We start from the raw sequence: 24030 nt of genomic DNA on the forward strand, positions 1-24030 counted from the left end.
GCTGCAGCTGTATTCGCTCTTTTCACAGCAGGAGTCAGTCTGGTTGTTGGGGCAGGCGTTGGTGCTCTAACCGGTTACTCAGCCATGAACAAGGGTGCAGCCAATGTTCTCAAAGACGACCGCAAACTTGACAAAGAATCTGAAAAGCGTGTGAAGAGATTACTTAAGGAATTTGAAGATACAATCAGGCCCATGAGAAAACCTGTGAAGGTTCTGAAGAAGTTCTATCACGTTCACGGTCTGAACAGAGACGTCCTGGTGCGACTGGAGACTCGGATGGACGACCTGCTCAGATCTCTCGACTCAGGCTCAGGAAACGTCTCTCACATGATGGAGCAGAGCATCGCGGTCATGAGGAGCTTTGAAGACGTGATGGAGGACGTAGAAGCAGAGCTCCTCTTCAGGTCTGATCAAGATTAAAATCTACAAGACGTCCAAACCCAAACTAAACAACTCCGTCTCTGTTTCATGGACTCACTTCCTCACCTTTGTGTGTTTCTGTTTTCACAGTTTAAACTGTTTTCATCTCTATGATTTTAGTCGGTAACAGAAACATTACACATGTGTAACATGATCGACTGTTTCCAGATTTATGATGATTATTACCAATCAATAAACACAAAGACAATAATCTCTCACTGTCTTTATTCATCATATTTCTCACTTTCTCATGAGATAAAGCAGATTCAGCCAAACCTTCAGACCTGACACTACAGGCAAAACTCATTTTTTTCAGTTTTCAGGTTTTGGGCCAAATCTGTCTCTGAACATATAAGCTTCACCCGGAAACCAAACCAAATGCCTAATCTTCACAATAACATGTTTAAATATTGCGCTGATTCAATGTTCCCCCATAGACTTATATGGGAGAACACAATTTCAAGGCCTTTTTCTCCAAACACATGTTTCTGTCATTGTGGCGACACTATGTCCACGTCAGTCGGACCTAAAGACTTCACATTTTCCAGCCTTGGACTGAACAAGATTTGGAAGATTTTTTCAGAGGGATTTTTAATTATTTAATCCCTTAAGCCCCATTTATTGAGTTTTGAATGTCAAAAAATAAGGCGAAAATTACATTTTTACACATTTTTCCACTAAAAAACAGCTTATTTTAAAACTAAACAAGAAATCCAAAATCCGCTCTGAAAAACTCTTGGCAACTCATTTATCAATAACATTAAACCATACATTTGAATGTAGCTCTGTCCATTATTCAGATTTCGTCGCCGAAAAGATGGGAAATTTGGGGCATTTTTAGGCATAAAACACCTTGTTCTTATATGAAGAGATAAAATGTATTTTTTTCTCACATTTATGCCACTGATCGACAGCAACAGTTTCAAATTGAAATCTGTAAATATACATTTTTTCCCTATTCACCTGCAGTTTCTCGCCTTAACACATTCACATCATACACACTCGTCACACTTGTATTGGGGTCACTTTACATTAATTTTACAGGCATTTATTAAAGAAACTCCATATCACAATGATAATAACCAGAGAGGTGATTTTAACGTCATTGAGTATATATTTTTACAAATCTGGGTCCAGAAATCGGCATCGGGAGCGAACGCTAGATCATGGTGCCGTTTTGTGTTTGGCAGAGCATGTCTGTTTTTGAAAGTATATTTTTGAATTAAATTTTTTAGGGGTAATATTTATGAATTTTGAGATTACATGTGAAAGCTCGAGATTTATGGTTTGTGTTTTTAGTTTGTCTTGGATGGCTGATCTCAGTTGTGAATATTCAAGGAAGCTTTTGCTCCCGATGCCAAACTCTGTGACTAAGTGTGTGAAAGATGAGTGTTGTTGGTGAAGATGTGAGAGGTGAGTTATGCCCTTTTCTGCCCATGTGAGGAAATGTAGAGGTTTCTTATTACTTGTAAATGCAGGATTATTCCAGATTGGTGTATGGTTTGTTAGAGTGAGTGGTTTGTTTGAGAACTGCCAGAGCTCCGGCTATTGTTGGTGCTTTGAAGAGTGGCTTTTCCTTTAGTGATTGATTCAAGAATGGTAGAGTGTTACATAATGATTGTTCCGTGTCTATCCAGGTTTGGTCGGATGGGCTTGAATGGATCCATTTGTGAATAAACTGTAGATGATTAGCTAATGAGTAGTGATAGGAGTTTGGTGCGTTGAGGCCGCCTTGTAGTCTGGGTTTCTGTTGCGAGTTTGATTCGAGGGGGTTTATTTCTCCAGTAGAACTTGCTGGTGGCTGCATCAAGGGATTTGAACCAGGCAGAGGTGGGCTGGACTGGCGATTTATCTGTGATTAAAAAAAACAACAGCTTGAGTTCTGTTTGAAGGATAGTTCGATGTGCTCCAGCTGCTTGAACAGGATTTGATGATTCTTCACTGTCAGGTGCTGCACAGCTGTCACTGAAGACTGTGGCCTCGTCTAAAGCCAGACTGATGTGGTTTGAGGACACAGTGTTCCATTAAAAAGGATTTCACTTCATTACGCTTACTTAGTTTTTCGAAAAGTTTAGCAGGACATGGTAGTTTTGGTATCGGTCAGTCAGACATCTGTAGGGCCATCTTGATGCAGAACATGGGCTGCCGTCCATGAATCTGAGATGGTTTCAGATAGAAGTGATCAATTCAAAATGTGTGAATGAGTTAGAGGCGGTGCAGTCAGTATCAGCAGCCGTAGGCTTTCATCAAAATACCTGACTGTGGAGTTTAAATTGAAGTCATTTGGGGAAGGAGAAAAGTGCCTGCTTACTTATTACCTGAGTCTAAACCAGGACTAATCTGGGTCCAAACCAAGCCAAAAAATATGTACCCATTGGTCTGTCTGACAGGTCTGACAGGAGCAAAGGTTCCCCCGCGAGCGCCACGGAGCTCAAACTGGGGTCATTATGTTAAACTGTTTTGTTTTTCACAAATGTGTCATTTTTTGTCACATTTTTTGTCATTTTTTCTTCAATTTTTTAATCAATTTTTGTCATTTTTTTATCACATTTTTATCACATTTTTGTCATTTTTTATCACATTTTTATCACATTTTTGTCATTTTTTTGTCATTTTTTTATCACATTTTTATCACATTTTTGTCACATTTTTTCTCTTTTTTTTTGTCACTTTTTTGTCATTTTTTTTTGTCATTTTTTGACAAATTTCAGTCATTTTTTGTCATGGCTGCAGTGAATGTCTTGAAATAGGCCTCTGTCTCTTTAACCCCTTAACTCCCACCTGAACCGAGAGCATTTTCTCCAGTTTGGCTTTACCCCAATCCAAAAGCTTCTGGGAAAAAGGTGAGAAAAGAGCGACAAAACTGTGACGAAAACAATGATGAAAATGTGACAAAAAAATGACAAAAATTGATTTTAAAAAAATAGAAGAAAAAATTACAAAAATTACAAAAAATTGACAAAAATGTGATAAAAATTGGACAAAAAAATGACAAAAATCGATTAAAAAATGGAAGAAAAAACAGCAGTTATTTTTCAGGCAAGAATTTATTTATTTTTTGACATAAAACAAAGCTTACAAATAGCACATAGACAAAGGGAAGACACATAAGGCACATATTTGAATCTTCGTTCTTGGGTTCTGGGTGTGCGGTGTGTGAGCTGAGCAGGTGTGAGATATGAATAAGAGAGAAAACACAACAAAAAAGATGAAAGAAAATAGTAAATCATGGGAAACAAATCGTGGAACATGAAAAATGATGATAGTAACAAATAATAGTAAAGAAACAATAATAACAGAGGTAAAGGTAAAGTGAATGGGGTGATGAACATGAGGAAGGGTAAACATTCAAGATTGAAATCATATAAACCATTTAGATTTGGAGAAAGAAAAGGGAGAGAACAAACAGGAAACTACAATGTTAAGTTCTGCCCCCCCCCACCTGCACCTCTGTCCTTGTGCCGTGCATTAAAAACTGTGTGATATGTGGTGCAGTTAAAAACCCCATAGTACATGATGCAGGTGGGGGAGCCTTATCCCAGAGCTCCTTAATGTTTTATTTTATTATCTTATTATTTATTTATTTATTTATTTTTTCCTTCCTGTCCCACTCTTTCTATCTATGTGTTTGTTCCCCCCGACCCCCTTTATAATTCATTTGTTTATTATTGTTATTATTCTTATTGACTGGCCTCCTTTCTTCCTCTTCCTCTTCCTCTTCCTCTCTTCCTTCAACTTATGATTCGGCCTATGATACTAATGATACTACAACGAACTTAACATGATTTACCAACGTGGAATTTGTTATACAAGAAATAGTAATAATCATAATAATATAATCACATTATTTATTACATTATAATTTTTTTTTTTTTTTTTTTTTTTTTTTTTCATTTTTGCCATGGCGACGTGAAAACAGGAAGTGACCTCCCTCCCTCTCTCCTGGTGCAGCTGAATTGTTTGCCTTTTTCAGCGAACCACGTTGTTTTTCCGGATACTTTTGTACGTCTGTACCGTGTTTTTGTGGAGGTTTGGTGGATTTGTTTACTTTGAGAGTCCAAAATGGTCCTGAAGAAAGCAGCTTATTGAAGGTAAACAAACTGCTAGCTTATCAGCTAAACCCATTTGAGATCTACAAACATCTTGTTCTGAGACACTGAACAGTGAAGAGGCACCAAGAGCCCCCACACCTGCAGCACGGAGGAGGCGTCACAAGAGGAGCTACAGGAAACAACAAAAGGGACCAACGAGGAGATGGTGAGAGACTGTGGAGGGAGCTGTGCAGGAGGAAGAGGAAGGACGAGGTGGAGCTGACCAGTGCAGCTCCACACCACGCTCTGAGGAGGCGCTGCACCGTTTCAGATGATCAAAACTGAGACGAAAACAATGATGGAAATGTGAAAAAAGTGAGAAAAAATGATGAAAAATTGAGAAAAAAATTACAAAAATGGACAAAAATGTGACAAAAAACAATTACAAAAATTTGACAAAAAATTACAAAAAATGACAAAAATGTCACAAAAAATTGACCAACAATTGACAAAAAATTAAAAAAAATTACAAAAAAATCACAAAAATTGACAAAAATTTGATGAATGAAAAATTGAGGGAAAAAATGGACAAAAATTTGACCAAAAAAAGACAAAAAATGTGACAAAAAATTGACAAAAAATGACAAAAAATTGACAAAAAAAATTACACAAAAAAAATACAAAAATGGACAAAAAATGTGACAAAAAAGTGAGAAAAATTGGACGAATAATTGAGGAAAAAATTGACAAAGTGATAAGAATTTGACAAATAAATTAAAACAAATTGACAAAAAAATGACAAAAATGTGACAAAAATGTGAATGACTTGAATCCCCAACAAAAAAATGATGGAAAAAAAACCTGATGACGTGAGGAAAAAGATCCTCTCGGTTCACGCGGGCTAAATGTACACATGAACTCGTCTAAGCTAAGAACAGATCTCAGTCTGGAAAAACACCGGCCTGTTCCTTTAACGTCAGTCTCTGCTCCAGTAAACCCAGGAAAGTGGATATTCTAAAGAAAACTGGACACATCGGGAACTGTTTGAGCGTCCGTCTGGAGCAGCTTTAAAGGTTCTGTCCACTGTATGTTGTGCCACATTGGACCCATGATGCACTGGGCCGTGAGGCTGAGTTTCTGATTCTTTCCCCCTCGTTTGGAGGACGGTGGGAAACACAGACGTTCCTCCGGCGTCTGGCCTTCAGGAGGACGCTCCGTGGTTTGGCTCCGGCCTCCGCATTTCCCTAATCTCCGTTTCCTGTTTCTCCGACTCTGATGAAGCTCCGACCGGAGAAAAACGTCAGAGCAATTTGTCGGGAAATAAAGCCGTTTCCGACACGCCCTGAAAACGCCGGGCCGAGAGTTCGGAGCGTTTGAACCGCGGTGAATCTGAGGCTCTTTCCACCACGGAGGAGGAGGAGGATCGGAGGCACCAGCCCCACCCTGGAGAAATCCTGAGTGAAGACTTTCAGTCGTCCCTGTAATCCACACAAAGGCCATATGTGTGTTTGGAAAGTGGGATAATATTGATCCCTTTAAAGGAAACACAAAACTATCACCAGATTATCTTTTTCCATCATGTCCACGGCCAATAAACGTAATCTCATAACATTTTACTGGAGAAATCTTAAATTTAAATGGACTTTTTCCATCTTTCCATCCTGTTATTCTGTCACTCCCTCATTAAAAACATGGCTGAAGTGTTGCCTTGGCACATTCACGTATTTCTGAGTAATCTGTAAAAACTCTGATGGCGGCCATTTTAGGGATAGGTTTGCCTGAGTCCTCCTAGGAACGCCCCCACCTCCTGGAGACGCCTCCGAGCTTTGGTCACCAGCCGAGTAACCAACCACTGCTCCTCAGCAGAACCCCCTCCCCACTGATGCCACAGACAGCGTGTGGAGGGGGCGTGTCTAAAGGCTCAGAGGTTCTTAAAGAGACAGAGGCCTATTTCAAGACATTCACTACAGCCATTTTGAGAGAGACATTTTATACAAGGCAGTTATTCTAATTTACTGCATTTACAGACCAACAGAAGGTTTGTCATCATTGTAGTGAGATATAGACTGGTGCTATGGGACTGAAAAAAGCAGAACACCCCCTCTTTAAAGCAGAACACCCCCTCTTTAAAGCAGAACCCCCCCTCTTTAAAGCAGAACACCCCCTCTTTAAAGCAGAACACCCCCTCTTTAAAGCAGAACCCCCCCTCTTTAAAGACAAAACGCCAATAACAGGTGGCGCTCACGATTTAGAATGTGATGATGTCATTATGTCAGGTGGAGGGCGGGGCCAATACAGCTCTATGGGAGAAATGCAGTTTTTGTAAGAAATCTCCAAAACCAAAATTGACAAATGTTTTTCCTCTTCAGTGTCTGATCGTGATCGGATTCACAAACCTGTGATATTGTTTTTAAGTCACGGTGAAGAATCCTGAACAGGACGTTTTTAAACCTTTTTATTCCTTTTTCTCTTCGTATCCACTGATATTAATGTGTTAATGAAAATCAAACATGTGTTAAAACAATCTGTTATCGTCTCACTGCTGTGAATGTGATCAAGTCTTTACACAACGTTTACAACAATATTAACACGACAGAAACTACGTCTGCTCTGGTCAAAGGGAACGGCTCCAATTTAATAAACACAGATTCTTCACTGCTTTAACAAACATGCACAGAAACAGAGCTTTATTAAGAAGAAGAAGAAGAAGGAGAAGAAGAAGAAGAAGAAAAAGAAAAAGAAAAAGAAAAAGAAGAAGAAGAAGAAGAAGAAGAAGAAGAAGAAGAAGAAGAAGAAGAAGAAGAAGAAGAAGAAGAAGAAGAAGAGTGACTGTTATCTGAGTGAGAAACAGAGACGGGACATTTACAATAAAAGCACTTTTAAAAACATTCATTTCAAACGTCTCCTGTAGATCACGGACAAACACGAACAGATGTATTTACTGAAGAAGGTCGAGCAGAACCTCTGGCCTAAACCTGACAGTGAAACGATCAGTGGTTTAGTATCGGCCGATATCACACATATCGGCCGATATGTGTGATATCGGCCGATATGTGTGATATCGGCCGATATCACACATATCGGCCGATATCACACATATCGGCCGATATCACACAGGAGTTTCCACAGCTGCCCCGAACATGAGGCAATAAAACAGAGCAGGAAATATGACACTGTAAAGTTCAGGAGGAGGAAGTGTCCGGGCGAACATGATGTCCAATAAGAGGCAGCAGGGGGCGACGAGCGGCGCGGGCGTCTCACTGAGCCTCAGGGGGGTGAGAGTTCAGCTCCAGCATCACCTCAGGTTCAGTCGACTCTACAAGAAAAAACAGCCCAGCGTAAAACACAGAAACTACACTGTTCATTACACTGTTCATTACACTGTTCATTACACTGTAATTACTGTAACAGACACTTTCCTCTGATGGGGAAGAGTTTCTTACCAGGACGGAGCTGTTTGTCTGTAAACGAAGCAGAGAAACATTGAGTCTGAGTCTCATTAAACATCAGCACATTTTGATTTGACCTTTAAATCTGCGAAACACGAAGTATCCAATCACAGCACAGACGACAGCGCCGAGAACAGACGCCGCGACCACAATGTACGGCGTGAAATTCCTCTCTGGGAAAGACAGAAGAACAGGTCAGAGCTTTTATAGGAGCCCCCCATCCAGCTGCCGGGTCCATGAGAGGCCACAGGTCATATACTCCATAAAAGTTACAGAATGTACCTTTAAGAAACAACTGTAAATGGAGTCAACTTATAACAGGTCAGTGCTGGATCGTCTGCTGTGATTTCGTATAGATCTATGAGTTGGTTTGTCTAAAAATACAAATAATCCTGATCCTTAAGGTTTTAACCCCTTAACTCCCGCCTGAACCGAGCACAGTTTCTCCAGTTTGGCTTTACCCCAATCCAAAAGCTTCTGGAAAAAAGCTGTGGAAATAGCAATAAAACAATGATGGAAATGTGACAAAAAGGTGACGAAAAATGTATGAAAAAGTGGCAAAAATTTCACAAAAATGTCACAAGAAATTGACAAAAAATGACGAAAATGTGACAAAAAAATGACAAAAATGTGACAAAAAATTGATTAAAAATTGACTAAAAAATGACAAAAATGTGGCAGAAAAATGACAAAAATGTGGCAGAAAAATTACAAAAATGTGGCAAAAATGTGACAAAAAAGTTTAAAAAAAATGAGTTGAATACCCAACAAAAAAATGTTGGAAAAAAAAAGTGATGACGTGAGGAAAAAGATCCTCTGGGTTCAGGCGGGAGTTCAGAGGTTTAACCATTTCCCTGGCCCTGACCTTCATTTATGTCATGATATCTCAGGTTTTCACAGCAGACTGTCCCTCCGGAGCAGAACATCCAGCACTGACCTTTATAAAACCCTTGTCTCCCTTCATTAGACCCACTCACACAAGGACACGACACCAGTTTGCATCTTAACCCAGAGCTGCCTGATTCACTTCCATTTCTCTGACAAGTTGAAGAAACTCGTACCAGAAGAACATGTTTGTAGAGCCGTAAACTACAGGGTGAGCTGCTGTTCTCACGGATCCCTCTCTGACTGTGATCGGCCCAAAGCTCTGCCTCGCCCCCGTCTCACCCCCGTCTCACCCCCGTCTCACTCCAGACTCACCCCCGTCTCACCCCCGTCTCACCCCCGTCTCACCCCCGTCTCACCCCCGTCTCACCCCCGTCTCACCCCAGTCTCACTCCAGTCTCACTCCAGTCTCACCATTGGTTCGGATCCGTCCGGGCTCCAGTTTGGTGACGAGGTCGTCTGTGACCCCGGACAGCTGGAACACACAGCTGTACCGTCCCCAGTCTCCGGGGGGGACCGAGGACAGGTTCAGGGACACGCTGCTCTGGAAGGTCCCGTCGTGGTTGGGCAGGATCTCCCCCCAGTCCCCCTGCAGGTCCTCCCCGTCTTTAGCCCAGAACAGCACGGCTCTGTCGGGGTAGAAGCCTGAGGCGAAGCAGGTGACCGGGGACGAGGACGACTTCTGCAGGAGCCACACCTGGGGGAGCTCTGAGGGACGGGAGGTTCATATCAGAGGAGCGACACCAGGGGGAGCTCTGAGGGACAGGAGGTTTATATCAGAGGAGCGACACCAGGGGGAGCTCTGAGGGACGGGAGGTTTATATCAGAGGAGCGACACCAGGGGGAGCTCTGAGGGACGGGAGGTTTATATCAGAGGAGCGACACCAGGGGGAGCTCTGAGGGACAGGAGGTTTATATCAGAGGAGCGACACCAGGGGGAGCTCTGAGGGACGGGAGGTTTATATCAGAGGAGCGACACCAGGGGGAGCTCTGAGGGACAGGAGGTTTATATCAGAGGGAGCGACACCAGGGGGAGCTCTGAGGGACAGGAGGTTTATATCAGAGGGAGCGACACCAGGGGGAGCTCTGAGGGACAGGAGGTTTATATCAGAGGAGCGACACCAGGGGGAGCTCTGAGGGACGGGAGGTTTATATCAGAGGAGCGACACCAGGGGGAGCTCTGAGGGACGGGAGGTTTATATCAGAGGAGCGACACCAGGGGGAGCTCTGAGGGACAGGAGGTTTATATCAGAGGGAGCGACACCAGGGGGAGCTCTGAGGGACGGGAGGTTTATATCAGAGGGAGCGACACCAGGGGGAGCTCTGAGGGACGGAGGGTTTATATCAGAGGAGCGACACCAGGGGGAGCTCTGAGGGACGGGAGGTTTATATCAGAGGAGCGACACCAGGGGGAGCTCTGAGGGACGGGAGGTTTATATCAGAGGAGAGACACCAGGGGGAGCTCTGAGGGACGGGAGGGTTATATCAGAGGAGCGACACCAGGGGGAGCTCTGAGGGACGGGAGGTTTATATCAGAGGAGCGACACCAGGGGGAGCTCTGAGGGACGGGAGGTTTATATCAGAGGAGCGACACCAGGGGGAGCTCTGAGGGACGGGAGGTTTATATCAGAGGAGCGACACCAGGGGGAGCTCTGAGGGACGGGAGGTTTATATCAGAGGAGCGACACCAGGGGGAGCTCTGAGGGACGGGAGGTTTATATCAGAGGAGAGACACCAGGGGGAGCTCTGAGGGACGGGAGGTTTATATCAGAGGAGCGACACCAGGGGGAGCTCTGAGGGACGGGAGGTTTATATCAGAGGAGCGACACCAGGGGGAGCTCTGAGGGACGGGAGGTTCATATCAGAGGAGCGACACCTGGGGGAGCTCTGAGGGACGGGAGGTTTATATCAGAGGAGCGACACCAGGGGGAGCTCTGAGGGACGGGAGGTTTATATCAGAGGAGCGACACCAGGGGGAGCTCTGAGGGACGGGAGGTTTATATCAGAGGAGCGACACCTGGGGGAGCTCTGAGGGACGGGAGGTTTATATCAGAGGAGCGACACCAGGGGGAGCTCTGAGGGACGGGAGGTTCATATCAGAGGAGCGACACCTGGGGGAGCTCTGAGGGACGGGGGGTTTATATCAGAGGAGCGACACCAGGGGGAGCTCTGAGGGACGGGAGGTTTATATCAGAGGAGCGACACCAGGGGGAGCTCTGAGGGACGGGAGGTTCATATCAGAGGAGCGACACCAGGGGGAGCTCTGAGATATCAACAGTTCGACTCTACTCCGAGCTCCTCACTGACCACTTCTTTTTGAAAGTTGCTCATTTACTTTTTTTACTGAAGCCAGATTTTTAAGGTTTTAAAATGTAGTAATAGTGCGTGATCAGACGGGGCAGGGCTTATGGAAGAACCTCTGAAGAAAGTCTGATCCTTTCAGATTCTCTTAAACTTCTTTCCACTAAACTTTTATGGTTTTATCCAACTGTATGTTTTTTATTTGAATGCAGAGTTTTATGTGGTGTTTTCTTAAGAAGTAAATTCTGATGATCCTCATCATGTTTAAGCTGAGAGACGTTTACCTTTCCTCTTCAGAGTCTTCTCTCCGTATTTCACAAATTTCTTGAGATAATCAATATAGAAGTTTTCGAGCCTGTTTTTCCATTCAGCAGCTTCTCCGAGCTTCTGCCTCATCGGTTTTGTGACAAAGTCCTGATGTTTCGAGACCCAGGTCTGTGTCTCCCAGTCCAACTCGACAAACTCTTCTCCATCAAAAGCAATCTGAAGATTTCCTCTGACCCGACCCGTCTCCTCGTCCCAGTCACAGCCCAGGATGGACTGAAGGACGTGTGGACCTAAAGAGAGACTCAGAGTCAGATGTAGTGTCATCATTATCACCTTCACAGTGTGTCTCACGAGCTAATGATGCTACAGCTAATGCTACTGTTGCTACAGCTAATGCTAATGTTGCTACAGCTAATGCTAATGTTGCTACAGCTAATGCTACTGTTGCTACAGCCAATGCTAATGTTGCTACAGCTAATGCTAATGTTGCTACAGCTAATGCTACTGTTGCTACAGCCAATGCTAATGTTGCTACAGCTAATGTTTATGTTGCTTCAGCTAATGTTTATGTTGCTTCAGCTAATGTTTATGTTGCTACAGCTAATGTTTATGTTGCTACAGCTAATGCTAATGTTGCTACAGCTAGTGCTAATGTTGCTACAGCTAATGTTTATGTTGCTACAGCTAATGCTAATGTTGCTACAGCTAATGCTGCTACAGCTAATATTTATGTTGCTACATCTAATGCTAATGTTGCTACAGCTAATGTTTATGTTGCTACAGCTAATGCTAATGTTGCTACAGCTAATGCTAATGTTGCTACAGCTAATGCTAATGTTGCTACAGCTGTTTATGTTGCTACAGCTAATGCTAATGTTGCTACAGCTAATGTTTATGTTGCTACAACTAGTGCTAATGTTGCTACAGCTAATGCTAATGTTGCTACAGCTAATGCTAATGTTGCTACAGCTAATATTTATGTTGCTACAGCTAGTGCTAATGTTGTTACAGCTAATGCTAATGTTGCTACAGCTAATGCTAATGTTGCTACAGCTAATATTTATGTTGCTACAACTAGTGCTAATGTTGCTACAGCTAATGCTAATGTTGCTACAGCTAATGCTAATGTTGCTACAGCTAATATTTATGTTGCTACAGCTAGTGCTAATGTTGCTACAGCTAATGCTAATGTTGCTACAGCTAATGTTTATGTTGCTACAGCTAATGTTTATGTTGCTACAGCTAATGTTTATGTTGCTACAGCTAATGTTTATGTTGTTACAGCTAATGTTTATGTTGCTACAGCTAATGTTTATGTTGTTACAGCTAATGCTTATGTTGCTACAGTTAATGTTTTTGTTGCTACAGCTAATGTTTTTGTTGCTACAGCTAATGTTTATGTTGCTACAGCTAATGCTAATGTTGCCACAGCTAATGTTTATGTTGCTACAGCTAATGCTAATGTTTCTACAGCTAATGTTCATGTTGCTACAGCTAATGCTAATGTTGCTACAGCTAATGCTTACGTTGCTACAGCTAATGTTTATGTTGTTACAGCTAATGTTTATGTTGCTACAGCTAATGTTTATGTTGCTACAGCTAATGTTTATGTTGTTACAGCTAATGTTTATGTTGCTACAGCTAATGTTTATGTTGCTACAGCTAATGTTTATGTTGTTACAGCTAATGCTTATGTTTCTACAGCTAATGTTTATGTTGCTACAGCTAATGTTTATGTTGTTACAGCTAATGCTTACGTTGCTACAGCTAATGTTTTTGTTGCTACAGCTAATGTTTATGTTGCTACAGCTAATGCTAATGTTGCCACAGCTAATGTTTATGTTGCTACAGCTAATGCTAATGTTTCTACAGCTAATGTTCATGTTGCTACAGCTAATGTTTATGTTGCTACAGCTAATGCTAATGTTTCTACAGCTAATGTTCATGTTGCCACAGCTAATGTTTTTGTTGCTACAGCTAATGTTTATGTTGCTACAGCTAATGCTAATGTTGCCACAGCTAATGTTTATGTTGCTACAGCTAATGCTAATGTTGCTACAGCTAATGCTAGTGTTGCTACAGCTAATGCTAGTGTTGCTACAGCTAATGCTAATGATGCTACAGCTAGTTCTACTGTTGCTACAGCTAATGCTAATGTTGCTACAGCTAATGCTACTGTTGCAACAGCTAATGATTATGTTGCTACAGCTAATGTTTATGTTGCTACAGCTAATGTTTATGTTGTTACAGCTAATGCTAATGTTGCTACAGCAAATGCTAATGTTGCTACAGCAAATGCTAATGTTGCTACAGCAAATGCTAATGTTGCTACAGCTGATGCTAATGTTGCTACAGCTAATGTTTTTTTTGTGATCAAATATTTATTTGCACTCTACCCACACATTTGAATGTAAAGATACTTTTTTTTTTTTTACAAGGGACAAAAAAAAAATTAAAACCCCAGCTCATGGTGACTACCCCCCCCCCCACACACACACACACACACACACACACACACACACATATATATATATATATGGGGATATATATATGGGGATATATATATATATTTTTTTATAAACTCTTCCTCACCCTCCGCGGGCGGTCTCTTTTTTCCTCCTGCTCGGGTCCTCTACCAGAGGCCTGGGAGCTTGAGGGTTCTGCGCAGTATCTTTGCTGTTCCTACAACTGCACTTTTATATATATATTAGGGGTGTAACGGTTCACGGGGATGTATTGAACCGTTCGGTTCGGCCTGTTCGGTTCGGTCCACTTGCGTACCGTTTCGGTGTATTATTTTCATTAAATAATGTAAATTTATTATTAGCGTCATATTAAGTGCCGCGGAACAAAGTTCCTACGCGAGTTTCCGCACGGACGCTATTGAGTGACGTACATTGAAGCTGCATGAGTAGCCGAGAGAAACTACAGTTGTTGAAGGCGCTGGCTTTAAGTATTTGATTAAAAGTCTTGAGCCTCGCTACAATATCCCATCACGTCCGCACTTCAGCCAAAAAGTTACACAGCGCTCAGAGCCGGTTCTTCCTATACGCAAACTACGCAAGGTGCGTAGTGTTGCTTCACTAATTAATCAACGCGTTGTTACGGGGACAGGCTCTTCCAGCGCGCACTCACTCTCCGCCTACTTCGCCACATATAACACCAACACGGAGTAGTCTGGTGAAGTGAATGAGCAGGAGAGACCGACCGCCTTCCCCCTGTCTCTTCCAAAGCGCGAGTGCTTCTCCGCTCGTGTCCCGCTCGGCCGTCTGTTTCCCGGTGCTTCGCCTCATGCGCGGCTCCTCCGCGGCTGCATCATGTCACCGTGTCCCGGGCGCAGCTCTCATGTTTTCTCTGCGCGGACTCTGGGCCTCACTCTCATTTAAAGCCTTTTCTTACTGTGTCTGGTGAGGCTAGAGTATCAGGACAGTAGTTTGGCGAGTAGACGAGAGTAAAAAGCCGTTCACTGTGGCCTTTTTGTTGAGTTGAATCCACATGGTTCTCATGAGTTACAGTAACTCTCATTATAAGAGTGTAATTTATTTAAAATATCACCCAAATGGGTCACTTTTATTCATTTTATGCAAGAATTCTATTGTGTATTGGCAGCTTTTCAAAAGAAAAAATGTGTTAGTTCTTATTTATTTGTACCGAAAATTAACCGAACCGAGCCCTCCAAAACCGTGAACCGAACCGAATACAATTTTAGCGTACCGTTACACCCCTAATATATATATATATATATATATATATATGTATATGTGTGTATCCAAAAGAGGATGGTTGTTGTGTTTGTGTATGTGTGTGTGTGTGTGTGTTTGTTTGGAAAAAAAAGACCAAAAAAAAAAAAAAAAAATCATTTCAAGCCATGACGTTTCGACTATGATTGACTGAGGAAATAATTGATTTCCTCAGTCAAAAAAAATAAATAAAAAAAAATATATATATATATATATATGTATATATATATATATATATATATATATATATATATATATATATATATGTGTGTGTGTGTGTTTTACAGTCGAAATAGAGTGTATGCTTTCAATATACATGGCGTTTTAAATTAAGAAAAATATTGCTTGTAAACAAAAAGAAATGAGTTCATTATCAGAATATCAATATCTAATAGAGTTTTAGTCCATAATGAATCATTTTTTCTTTGGCTCGATGCATTTTTGCTCCCGACAGTTCCATGTTAACAATGAAACGAAAAGTATTGAGCCAGTGAGTGCATGGAAGATTATTTCTTCCAACGAAGAACTCCAACGAGTCCTGCCAATAGAAGTTTCTTTTGTGGAAAGGTCCAGTTTAATTTAGCTAATTTAGCAGTTTAATTTAGCATTAGCTACAGCGAATGCTAATGTTGCTACAGTTAATATTATAATGATATTGTTTTATTTTTGACTTGGAGAAGTCAGCTCATGCAGTGGGACATATTTTGCAGACTTTTGGTCATTTCTCTGGATACAAAGTCAACTAGAAGAAAAACTGCCTGTTTTGTGTTTTATATGTTTTGCTCTTCAATTGAAAAATTAAACATATTTGTGAAAAAAAGAAGTCAAAGTTCAGACTGACCTCCGGTCTTGTTCAGAAGCTGCTTTATAGTTTCCATGTCGTCTGTTGCCATCTGCTCATTGTTCTGATAGAGCTGAGTGTAGGTCTGCCAGTACTTAGGCTCGTCCTCGGTTATTCTCTTCATCCACTCCTGTTTGGGCTCCATCCTCTTCGTGTCACTGTCATAATGAAAGATCTCCAGGTGGTTCAGTAAACCCACTGAGACGTACTGAGGGAAACCTGAGATCTGACATGAAGCCGTCGTCAGAAATCTCAAAGTGTGATTCACTGAAAGAAGAAGAAAATCACGTTTTAGATCTGGAGGATCTGTTTATTCAAACTAATGTATATATAATGATTTATCTATTTAATTATTTATTCCATGGTCCTGATTCATGAATTCATTTTATCAAACTCGCCGTCAGAAGTTGTAGGCGGGGCTAAAGCCTGATTAACTCAAATCTGGTTTAATCCATTTCTTTGGCCTGAAGTGTTTGGAAACATGGAGGATCTTCAGGATCTTCTGCCATGTCCTGTGGATCATGGTCTACACGAGGATCTCCCCAGGACTCTAAGAGCCTCATTGCAAACTCCATGAGGTTGTGGAAAACCACCCTTGAAGCCAATGGCAAACCACAAGGAGACGCCCTGTCCCCACTGCTGTTCTGCATAGGTCTGAACCCCCTCAGCCAAATAATCAACAAGACTGGCTATGGATCCCGACTAAGGAACGGGGCCACCATCAGTCACCTCCTCTACATGGATGACATCAAGCTGTAGCTAAGAATGAGCGAGACATCGACTCACTGATCCACCTGGATATACAGTGCAGATATTGGGATGTCATTGGGACTAGAGAAGTGTGGTCGGATGGTGACTAAGAGAGGGAAGGTCGTCCACACAGAAGGTCTCACTCCCAGAAGGAACAAGAGCAGACATTGAGGACAGTTACAAGTACCTCGGAATCCCACAAGCAAATGGCAACCTCGAACCTCGGCCAAATACCTCCTGAGAGTAAGGCAGGTCCTAAGAAGCAGCTCAATGGCAAGAACAAGTCCCTCCGCCCTGCCAGTAATCAGACCCTGCAGGAATAATAAGCTGCCAAAGGATGAGATACAGACCACAGATGTTAAGACGTGAAAGCTCCTAACCATGCACGGAGGGTCCACCCCAAATCCAGCACCCTGAGACTGTACGCTCGCCGTAAGGAAGGAGGGTTCACCCCAAATCCAGCACCCTGAGACTGTACGCTCGCCGTAAGGAAGGAGGGTTCACCCCAAATCCAGCACCCTGAGACTGTACGCTCGCCGTAAGGAAGGAGGGTTCACCCCAAATCCAGCACCCTGAGACTGTACGCTCGCCGTAAGGAAGGAGGGTCCACCCCAAATCCAGCACCCTGAGACTGTACGCTCGCCGTAAGGAAGGAGGGTCCACCCCAAATCCAGCACCCTGAGACTGTACGCTCGCCGTAAGGAAGGAGGGTTCACCCCAAATCCAGCACCCTGAGACTGTACGCTCGCCGTAAGGAAGGAGGCCGAGGACTAGTGAGTGTGAGAGCCACTATCCAGGATGAAACATCCAAGATCCATAAGTACATCAAGGACAAGGCTCCGACAGATGACGCTCAGTGAATGTCTCAGACAATGGGGAACAGAAGATGAGGTGCTGGAGGTCCCGGCATGGGAGGACAAGCCCCTACACGGCATGTACCACCCAAACATAACTGAAGCCCCTACACGGCAGGTACCACCCAAACATAACTGAAGTGGCCCCTACACGGCATGTACCACCCAAACATAACTGAAGCCCCTACACGGCAGGTACCACCCAAACATAACTGAAGAGGTCCTCCCAATGACAGAGCCGGACTAAAGGACAGCACAGAGGCTCATCATGGCTGCACAGGAGCCTCGAGCACCAGAGCAATAGAGGCCCAGATCTACCACAGCAGACAAGACCCAGGTGTAAGAACATAACTGCAGGTGTAAGAACATAACTGCAGGTGTAAGAACATAACTGCAGGTGTAAGAACATAACTGCAGGTGTGAGAACATCACTGCAGGTGTAAGAACATAACTGCAGGTGTAAGATGCTGCAGGGAAAGCTTACATGGAGCCATAACCAAGTGGCTGGTATAGTGTACAGGAACATCTGTGCAGAGGATCATAGTGTACAGGAACATCTGTGCAGAGTCTGGACTGGAAACCCCAAGGTCAAAGTGGGAAACACCTCCAAAGGTGGTCGAGAACGACCGAGCCAAGATCCTGTGGGACGTCCAGATCCAGACGGACAGAAGGTGATGAACCAACCGGACATTGTGGTGGTGACAAAGAGCAGAGGAGCCGCTGTGGTCGACATAGCAACACCAAGACTTCAACATCAGGAAAAAGGAACAGGAGAAACTAGAGAAACACCAGGGGCTCAGAGAAGAGCTGGAGAAAACCTGGAGGGTGAAGCATCAGTGGTGCCCGTGGTCGTTGGGGCACTCGGGGCAGTGACCCCCAAACTGGAGGAGTGGCTCCAGCAGATCCCAGGAAATACATCAGACATGGTCCAGAAAAGTGCAGTTCTAGGAACTGCAAAGATACTGCGCAGAACCCTCAAGCTCCCAGGCCTCTGGTAGAGGACCCGAGCAGGAGGAAAAAGAGAGACCGCCCGCGGAGGGTGAGGAAGAGTAGTTTTATATATATATATATACAAACTTAACTGTCCTGGACGCACACAGACAACAGTCTCTTCTCATAAGCGTTAGTTCCTGGTGTGATTCCTCCCTGGGTCACAGGTCACAGTCTGCACTGAAACTATGCAAAGACTTCAAACGATTCTGTCTGGATGTGAAACAACATTTTCTGGAACTCAAACATGTCGGCATTAAAGAAACAACAACAAGTACATGTGCCATCTGAGAAGGGTCGGGTATGGACGAAAGAGGAACAAGTTTTCCCTTTAATGAAATGTACATTTTTAAAGTTGTATAATAAATGTAAATACTGTCTGTAAATATGATGAACTGTTTTATGTTTTGTCGTGTTTTGTAATTGTCTGTCTGCAGATGGAAATGAGCTCCAGGAGCTAAAGTCTGGTACAAAACATCTTGTACATGTCCCTGTCAAATAAATAAACTAAAATAAACAGGAACATTTCCTGGTAAGATTTTTTTCCAGATAAAATATTTGTTTGTTTCAGACGTCACTTAAACGTGTTTGTGCTGGAAAGTGAACACTGATGTTTCCTCATCTCAGCTGTTCCCAAAGCACTAAATAATGACTTTATTTGAGCTTTCAATTTATATTTATATATATATATAAAAAAAAAAAAAAAAAAAAAAACTCTTCCTCACCCTCCGCGGGCGGTCTCTCTTTTTCCTCCTGCTCGGGTCCTCTACCAGAGGCCTGGGAGCTTGAGGGTTCTGCGCAGTATCTTTGCTGTTCCTAGAACTGCACTTTTCTGGACCGAGATGTCTGATGTATTTCCTGGGATCTGCTGGAGCCACTCCTCCAGTTTGGGGGTCACTGCCCCGAGTGCCCCAACGACCACGGGCACCACTGATGCCTTCACCCTCCAGGTTTTCTCCAGCTCTTCTCTGAGCCCCTGGTATTTCTCTAGTTTCTCGTGTTCCTTTTTCCTGATGTTGAAGTCGCTTGGTATTGCTATGTCGACCACAATGGCTTTCCCCTGCTCTTTGTCCACCACCACAATGTCCGGTTGGTTCGCCATTACCATTTTGTCCGTCTGTATCTGGAAGTCCCACAGGATCTTGGCTCGGTCATTCTCCACCACCTTTGGAGGTGTTTCCCACTTTGACCTTGGGGTTTCCAGCCCATATTCTGCACAGATGTTCCTGTACACTATACCAGCCACTTGGTTATGGCGCTCCATGTAAGCTTTCCCTGCCAGCATCTTACACCCTGCAGTTATGTGCTGGATTGTCTCATTGGCCTCTTTGCACAGTCTACACCTGGGGTCTTGTCTGGTGTGGTAGATCTGGGCCTCTATTGCTCTGGTGCTCAAGGCCTGCTCCTGTGCAGCCATGATGAGTGCCTCTGTGCTGTCCTTTAGTCCGGCTCTGTCTAGCCATTGGTAGGATTTCTGTATATCCGCCACTTCAGTTATGTTTGGGTGGTACATGCCGTGTAGGGGCTTGTCCTCCCATGACGGGACCTCCAGCACCTCATCTTCTGTTCCCCATTGTCTGAGACATTCACTGAGCACGTCATCTGTCGGAGCCTTGTCCTTGATGTACTTATGGATCTTGGATGTTTCATCCTGGATAGTGGCTCTCACACTCACTAGTCCTCGGCCTCCTTCCTTACGGCGAGCGTACAGTCTCAGGGTGCTGGATTTGGGGTGGAACCCTCCGTGCATGGTTAGGAGCTTTCGCGTCTTAACATCTGTGGTCTGTATCTCATCCTTTGGCCAGCTTATTATTCCTGCAGGGTATCTGATTACTGGTAGGGCGTAGCTGTTTATTGCCCGGGACTTGTTCTTGCCATTGAGCTGGCTTCTTAGGACCTGCCTTACTCGTTGGAGGTATTTGGCCGTAGCCGCTTTCCTTGTCACCTCTTCGAGGTTGCCATTTGCTTGTGGGATTCCGAGGTACTTGTAACTGTCCTCAATGTCTGCTATTGTTCCTTCTGGGAGTGAGACCCCTTCTGTGTGGACTACCTTCCCTCTCTTAGTCACCATCCGACCACACTTCTCTAGTCCGAATGACATCCCAATGTCTGCACTGTATATCCGGGTGGTATGGATCAGTGAGTCGATGTCTCGCTCATTCTTAGCATACAGCTTGATGTCATCCATGTAGAGGAGGTGACTGATGGTGGCCCCGTTCCTGAGTCGGTATCCATAGCCAGTCTTGTTGATTATTTGGCTGAGGGGGTTCAGACCTATGCAGAACAGCAGTGGGGACAGGGCGTCTCCTTGGAATATGCCACATTTGATGGAGACTTGTGCAAGTGACTTGCCATTGGCTTCAAGGGTGGTTTTCCACAACCTCATCGAGTTTGCAATGAAGGCTCTTAGAGTCCTGTTGATGTTGTATAGCTCCAGGCATTCAATGATCCAAGTATGTGGCATTGAGTCGTAGGCTTTCTTGTAATCAATCCAGGCAGTGCTCAGGTTAGTGTGTCGGGTTCTGCAGTCTCGAGCGACTGTTCTGTCTACCAGGAGCTGGTGTTTGGCACCTCTGGTATCTTTACCGATTCCCTTCTGAGCTGTGCTCATGTATTGATCCATGTGCTTACTTATCTTAGCCGCTATGGTGCCGGACATGAGCTTCCACGTTGTGGAGAGGCAGGTTATTGGCCGATAGTTGGATGGGACTGTACCCTTTGAGGGATCCTTCAGGATCAGGATTGTGCGCCCTTCGGTTAACCATTCAGGGTGATTCCCATCCCTCAGCAGCTGGTTCATTTGTGCTGCCAAGCGCTCATGGAGAGCCGTGAGTTTCTTAAGCCAGTAGGCGTGTATCATGTCAGGGCCTGGTGCTGTCCAATTTTTCATACCTGAGGCTCTTTCTTGGACGTCTGCCACTGTGATGGTAACTGGATTCTGTTCAGGGAGGTTGCTGTGGTCCTCTCTGTGGTCCTCTCTGTGGTCCTCTCTCAGAGCCACCAGCCACTGTGCATCACTGTTGTGTGCTGCCTCCTTCTCCCATATGCCTTTCCAGTACTGTTCAGTTTCCAGCCTTGGTGGGTCTGCTCTGTTATTGTTACCCTGCCACTGAGCGTACACTTTCGCTGGTTGAGTTGCGAACAGGCGATTTACTCGTCTGGCTTCGTTGTCTCTCGTGTACCTCTTTAGGCGGCTGGCCAAGGCTTGGAGCCTTTGTTTGGCAGTTTCCAATGCTTCAGGTATGGGCATCTGGCTGTACCTTTTGGGTACTTGCTTTTTCATTGCACCTTTCAAGGCCTCTGTCAATTGACTCACTTATATATATATATATATATATATATATATATATATATATATATATATATATATAATCAAATATCTCATTTCACAAGGACCAAAACAACAATTAATGCACTGTATAAACTGTATACACAGTTAACAGAGTCTGTTTCAGTGACGCACCTCTAATAATAATAATGACGAGATCGAAAAGAAAACATTTGTCAAAGTGATTGAAATGAGCAAAGTAATATAAAGCTGAGTCTGTAAAGAGGAGATAAACATCACAGATCAATAGAAACAGGGTTTTGGTCAGCGAAAAAAAACAGATGTAAAGATACTGACTGGATGAAGCTCCGTTTATCACGAGTCCCAAAAGGAAAAAACAAATCTTCATGATGTAAAATCCTCCAAACGTCTCAGAGACAGAGAGATTCTCCAAACTCTCAGACACGGGGTTTATATCAGGCTCTTTCCTCAAACCCGGTTTGACGACTTCTCCGTAACAGACCAGAGCCAAACCGGTCCGACCATAGAGTCACCGTTATCATCAAAAAACAACCAAGCCTGGGCTCATCAAATCCATCTGCCTCTGGGAGACCTGGACCTGGGCCTGGACCTGGGCCTGGGCCTGGGCCTGGGCCTGGGCCTGGGCCTGGGCCTGGGCCTGGGCCTGGACCTGGACCTGGACCTGGACCGATCCTCTGCCCACGTCAATATGGCCGTAACAACTTCCAACTGAACCAGAGCCCAGCCTCTCCTCCGCTTCACCCCTGAGCTCCAGCCGTCCCCAGCCCCCCCCCGGAGCAGATGCTTCTGACACGCCTTAAACCTCCTCATGTTTGTTCCTTTGCAGATTCATTTTGAGTTTCTGTATAAAACTGTCCTTTAAACATCCAGCTTTAGCTTCGACCTGAGAAACACCGGCCTGAATGTTTTTAATCCAGCACATACTTGAGATGTTTCTCAGTCTCGCCCTCTCAGACTCTCAGTGTTCCAGCTAAAGAGCCGCCCTGGGGGGTTTCCCTTTCTATGAATACATTCAGATTCAGAGCAGGAAATAACCCCTGGTCAAAGATAAAGTAAAGTATCTATGACAGTGACTCGTGCCGGGCTCTGTTTGTTTTTCGGTGGTTTTTAAGAAGTGTCGCCTCTAAGAAAACTTCAGCAACGAATCACAAACTGAGACTGTTTATGTTCAGCAGAAACCGGACACTCCCATCAGTGCATTCACCGGCAGCACTGTAGAAAAGACAGGTTAGAATGTAGAGGGGGGCTCACTCTAGTCTCACCCCAGTCTCACCCCAGACTCACCCCAGACTCACCCCAGTCTCACCCCACTTCACTTTATTTCATGTCCCCGATAGGGCAATTAGTTTTGCAGCACAAGATACATAAAAATAGATACATAAAAACAGACAAGAACAATAAAAATGCATTCATTCACCAGTACAAGCAAGATGCCGAAGTGCAAAACCTTACAACAGAACAAGACAATACAACAACTTTTTTTTCCCCTCACACTGAATTTGGTGCCTGTAAACTCCTTTTATACTCAGCGTTTAGAGTGGAGATGGCTACAGGTATGAAGGAATATTTGTATCTGTTTTTCCCCACCAATGGAGCCCTGAGCCTCGAACCAGAGGGCAAGTAACAGAATTCACCATGAAGAGGATGAGCATCATTAGCCAGAACACTCAGAGCATCACCTGTCCAGAATACAGGTCCGAAAGTGGAGTCTGAGGAGCTCCCAGAATCTTAGCACTCAAAGCACTCCCCAGACTCACCTCAGTCTCACCCCAGTCTCACCCCAGTCTCACCCCAATCTCACCTCAGTCTCACCCCAATCTCACCTCAGTCTCACCCCAATCTCACCTCAGTCTCACCCCAATCTCACCTCAGTCTCACCCCAATCTCACCTCAGTCTCACCCCAATCTCACCTCAGTCTCACCCCAATCTCACCTCAGTCTCACCTCAGTCTCACCCCACTCTCACCCCAGACTCATCCTAGACTCACCTCAGTCTCACCCCAGACTCACCCCAATGTTTCTTTATTCTCACTCCAGAGAGAACCAGAGACCAGTTGCCCCCCCCCCCCCAGAGCAGATGTTTATGACACGCCTTAAACCTCCTCATGTTTGTTCATCCTTTGCAGATTCATTTTGAGTTTCTGTATAAAACTGTCCTTTAAACATCCAGCTTTAGCTTCAACCTGAGAAAC

The 24030-nt window shown here is 44.1% G+C and overlaps 1 protein-coding gene across 1 annotated transcript; it reads right to left on the minus strand.

The window, feature by feature from the left end:
• Window positions 1-7708: 7708 nt before the first annotated feature.
• LOC306978283 (class I histocompatibility antigen, F10 alpha chain-like) lies at window positions 7709-15971 on the minus strand (the record flags this gene model as incomplete). Its single annotated transcript, XM_079576806.1, has 4 exons — window positions 7709-7767; window positions 9200-9493; window positions 11371-11643; window positions 15935-15971. 4 exons carry the CDS (start codon window positions 15969-15971, stop codon window positions 7709-7711), a joined length of 663 nt encoding a protein of 220 aa, XP_079432932.1.
• Between the last annotated feature and the right edge of the window lie 8059 nt (window positions 15972-24030).

The sequence above is a fragment of the Gobius niger genome (assembly GCF_951799975.1).
Source record: "Gobius niger genome assembly, chromosome: 19".
Lineage (NCBI taxonomy): Eukaryota > Metazoa > Chordata > Actinopteri > Gobiiformes > Gobiidae > Gobius > Gobius niger.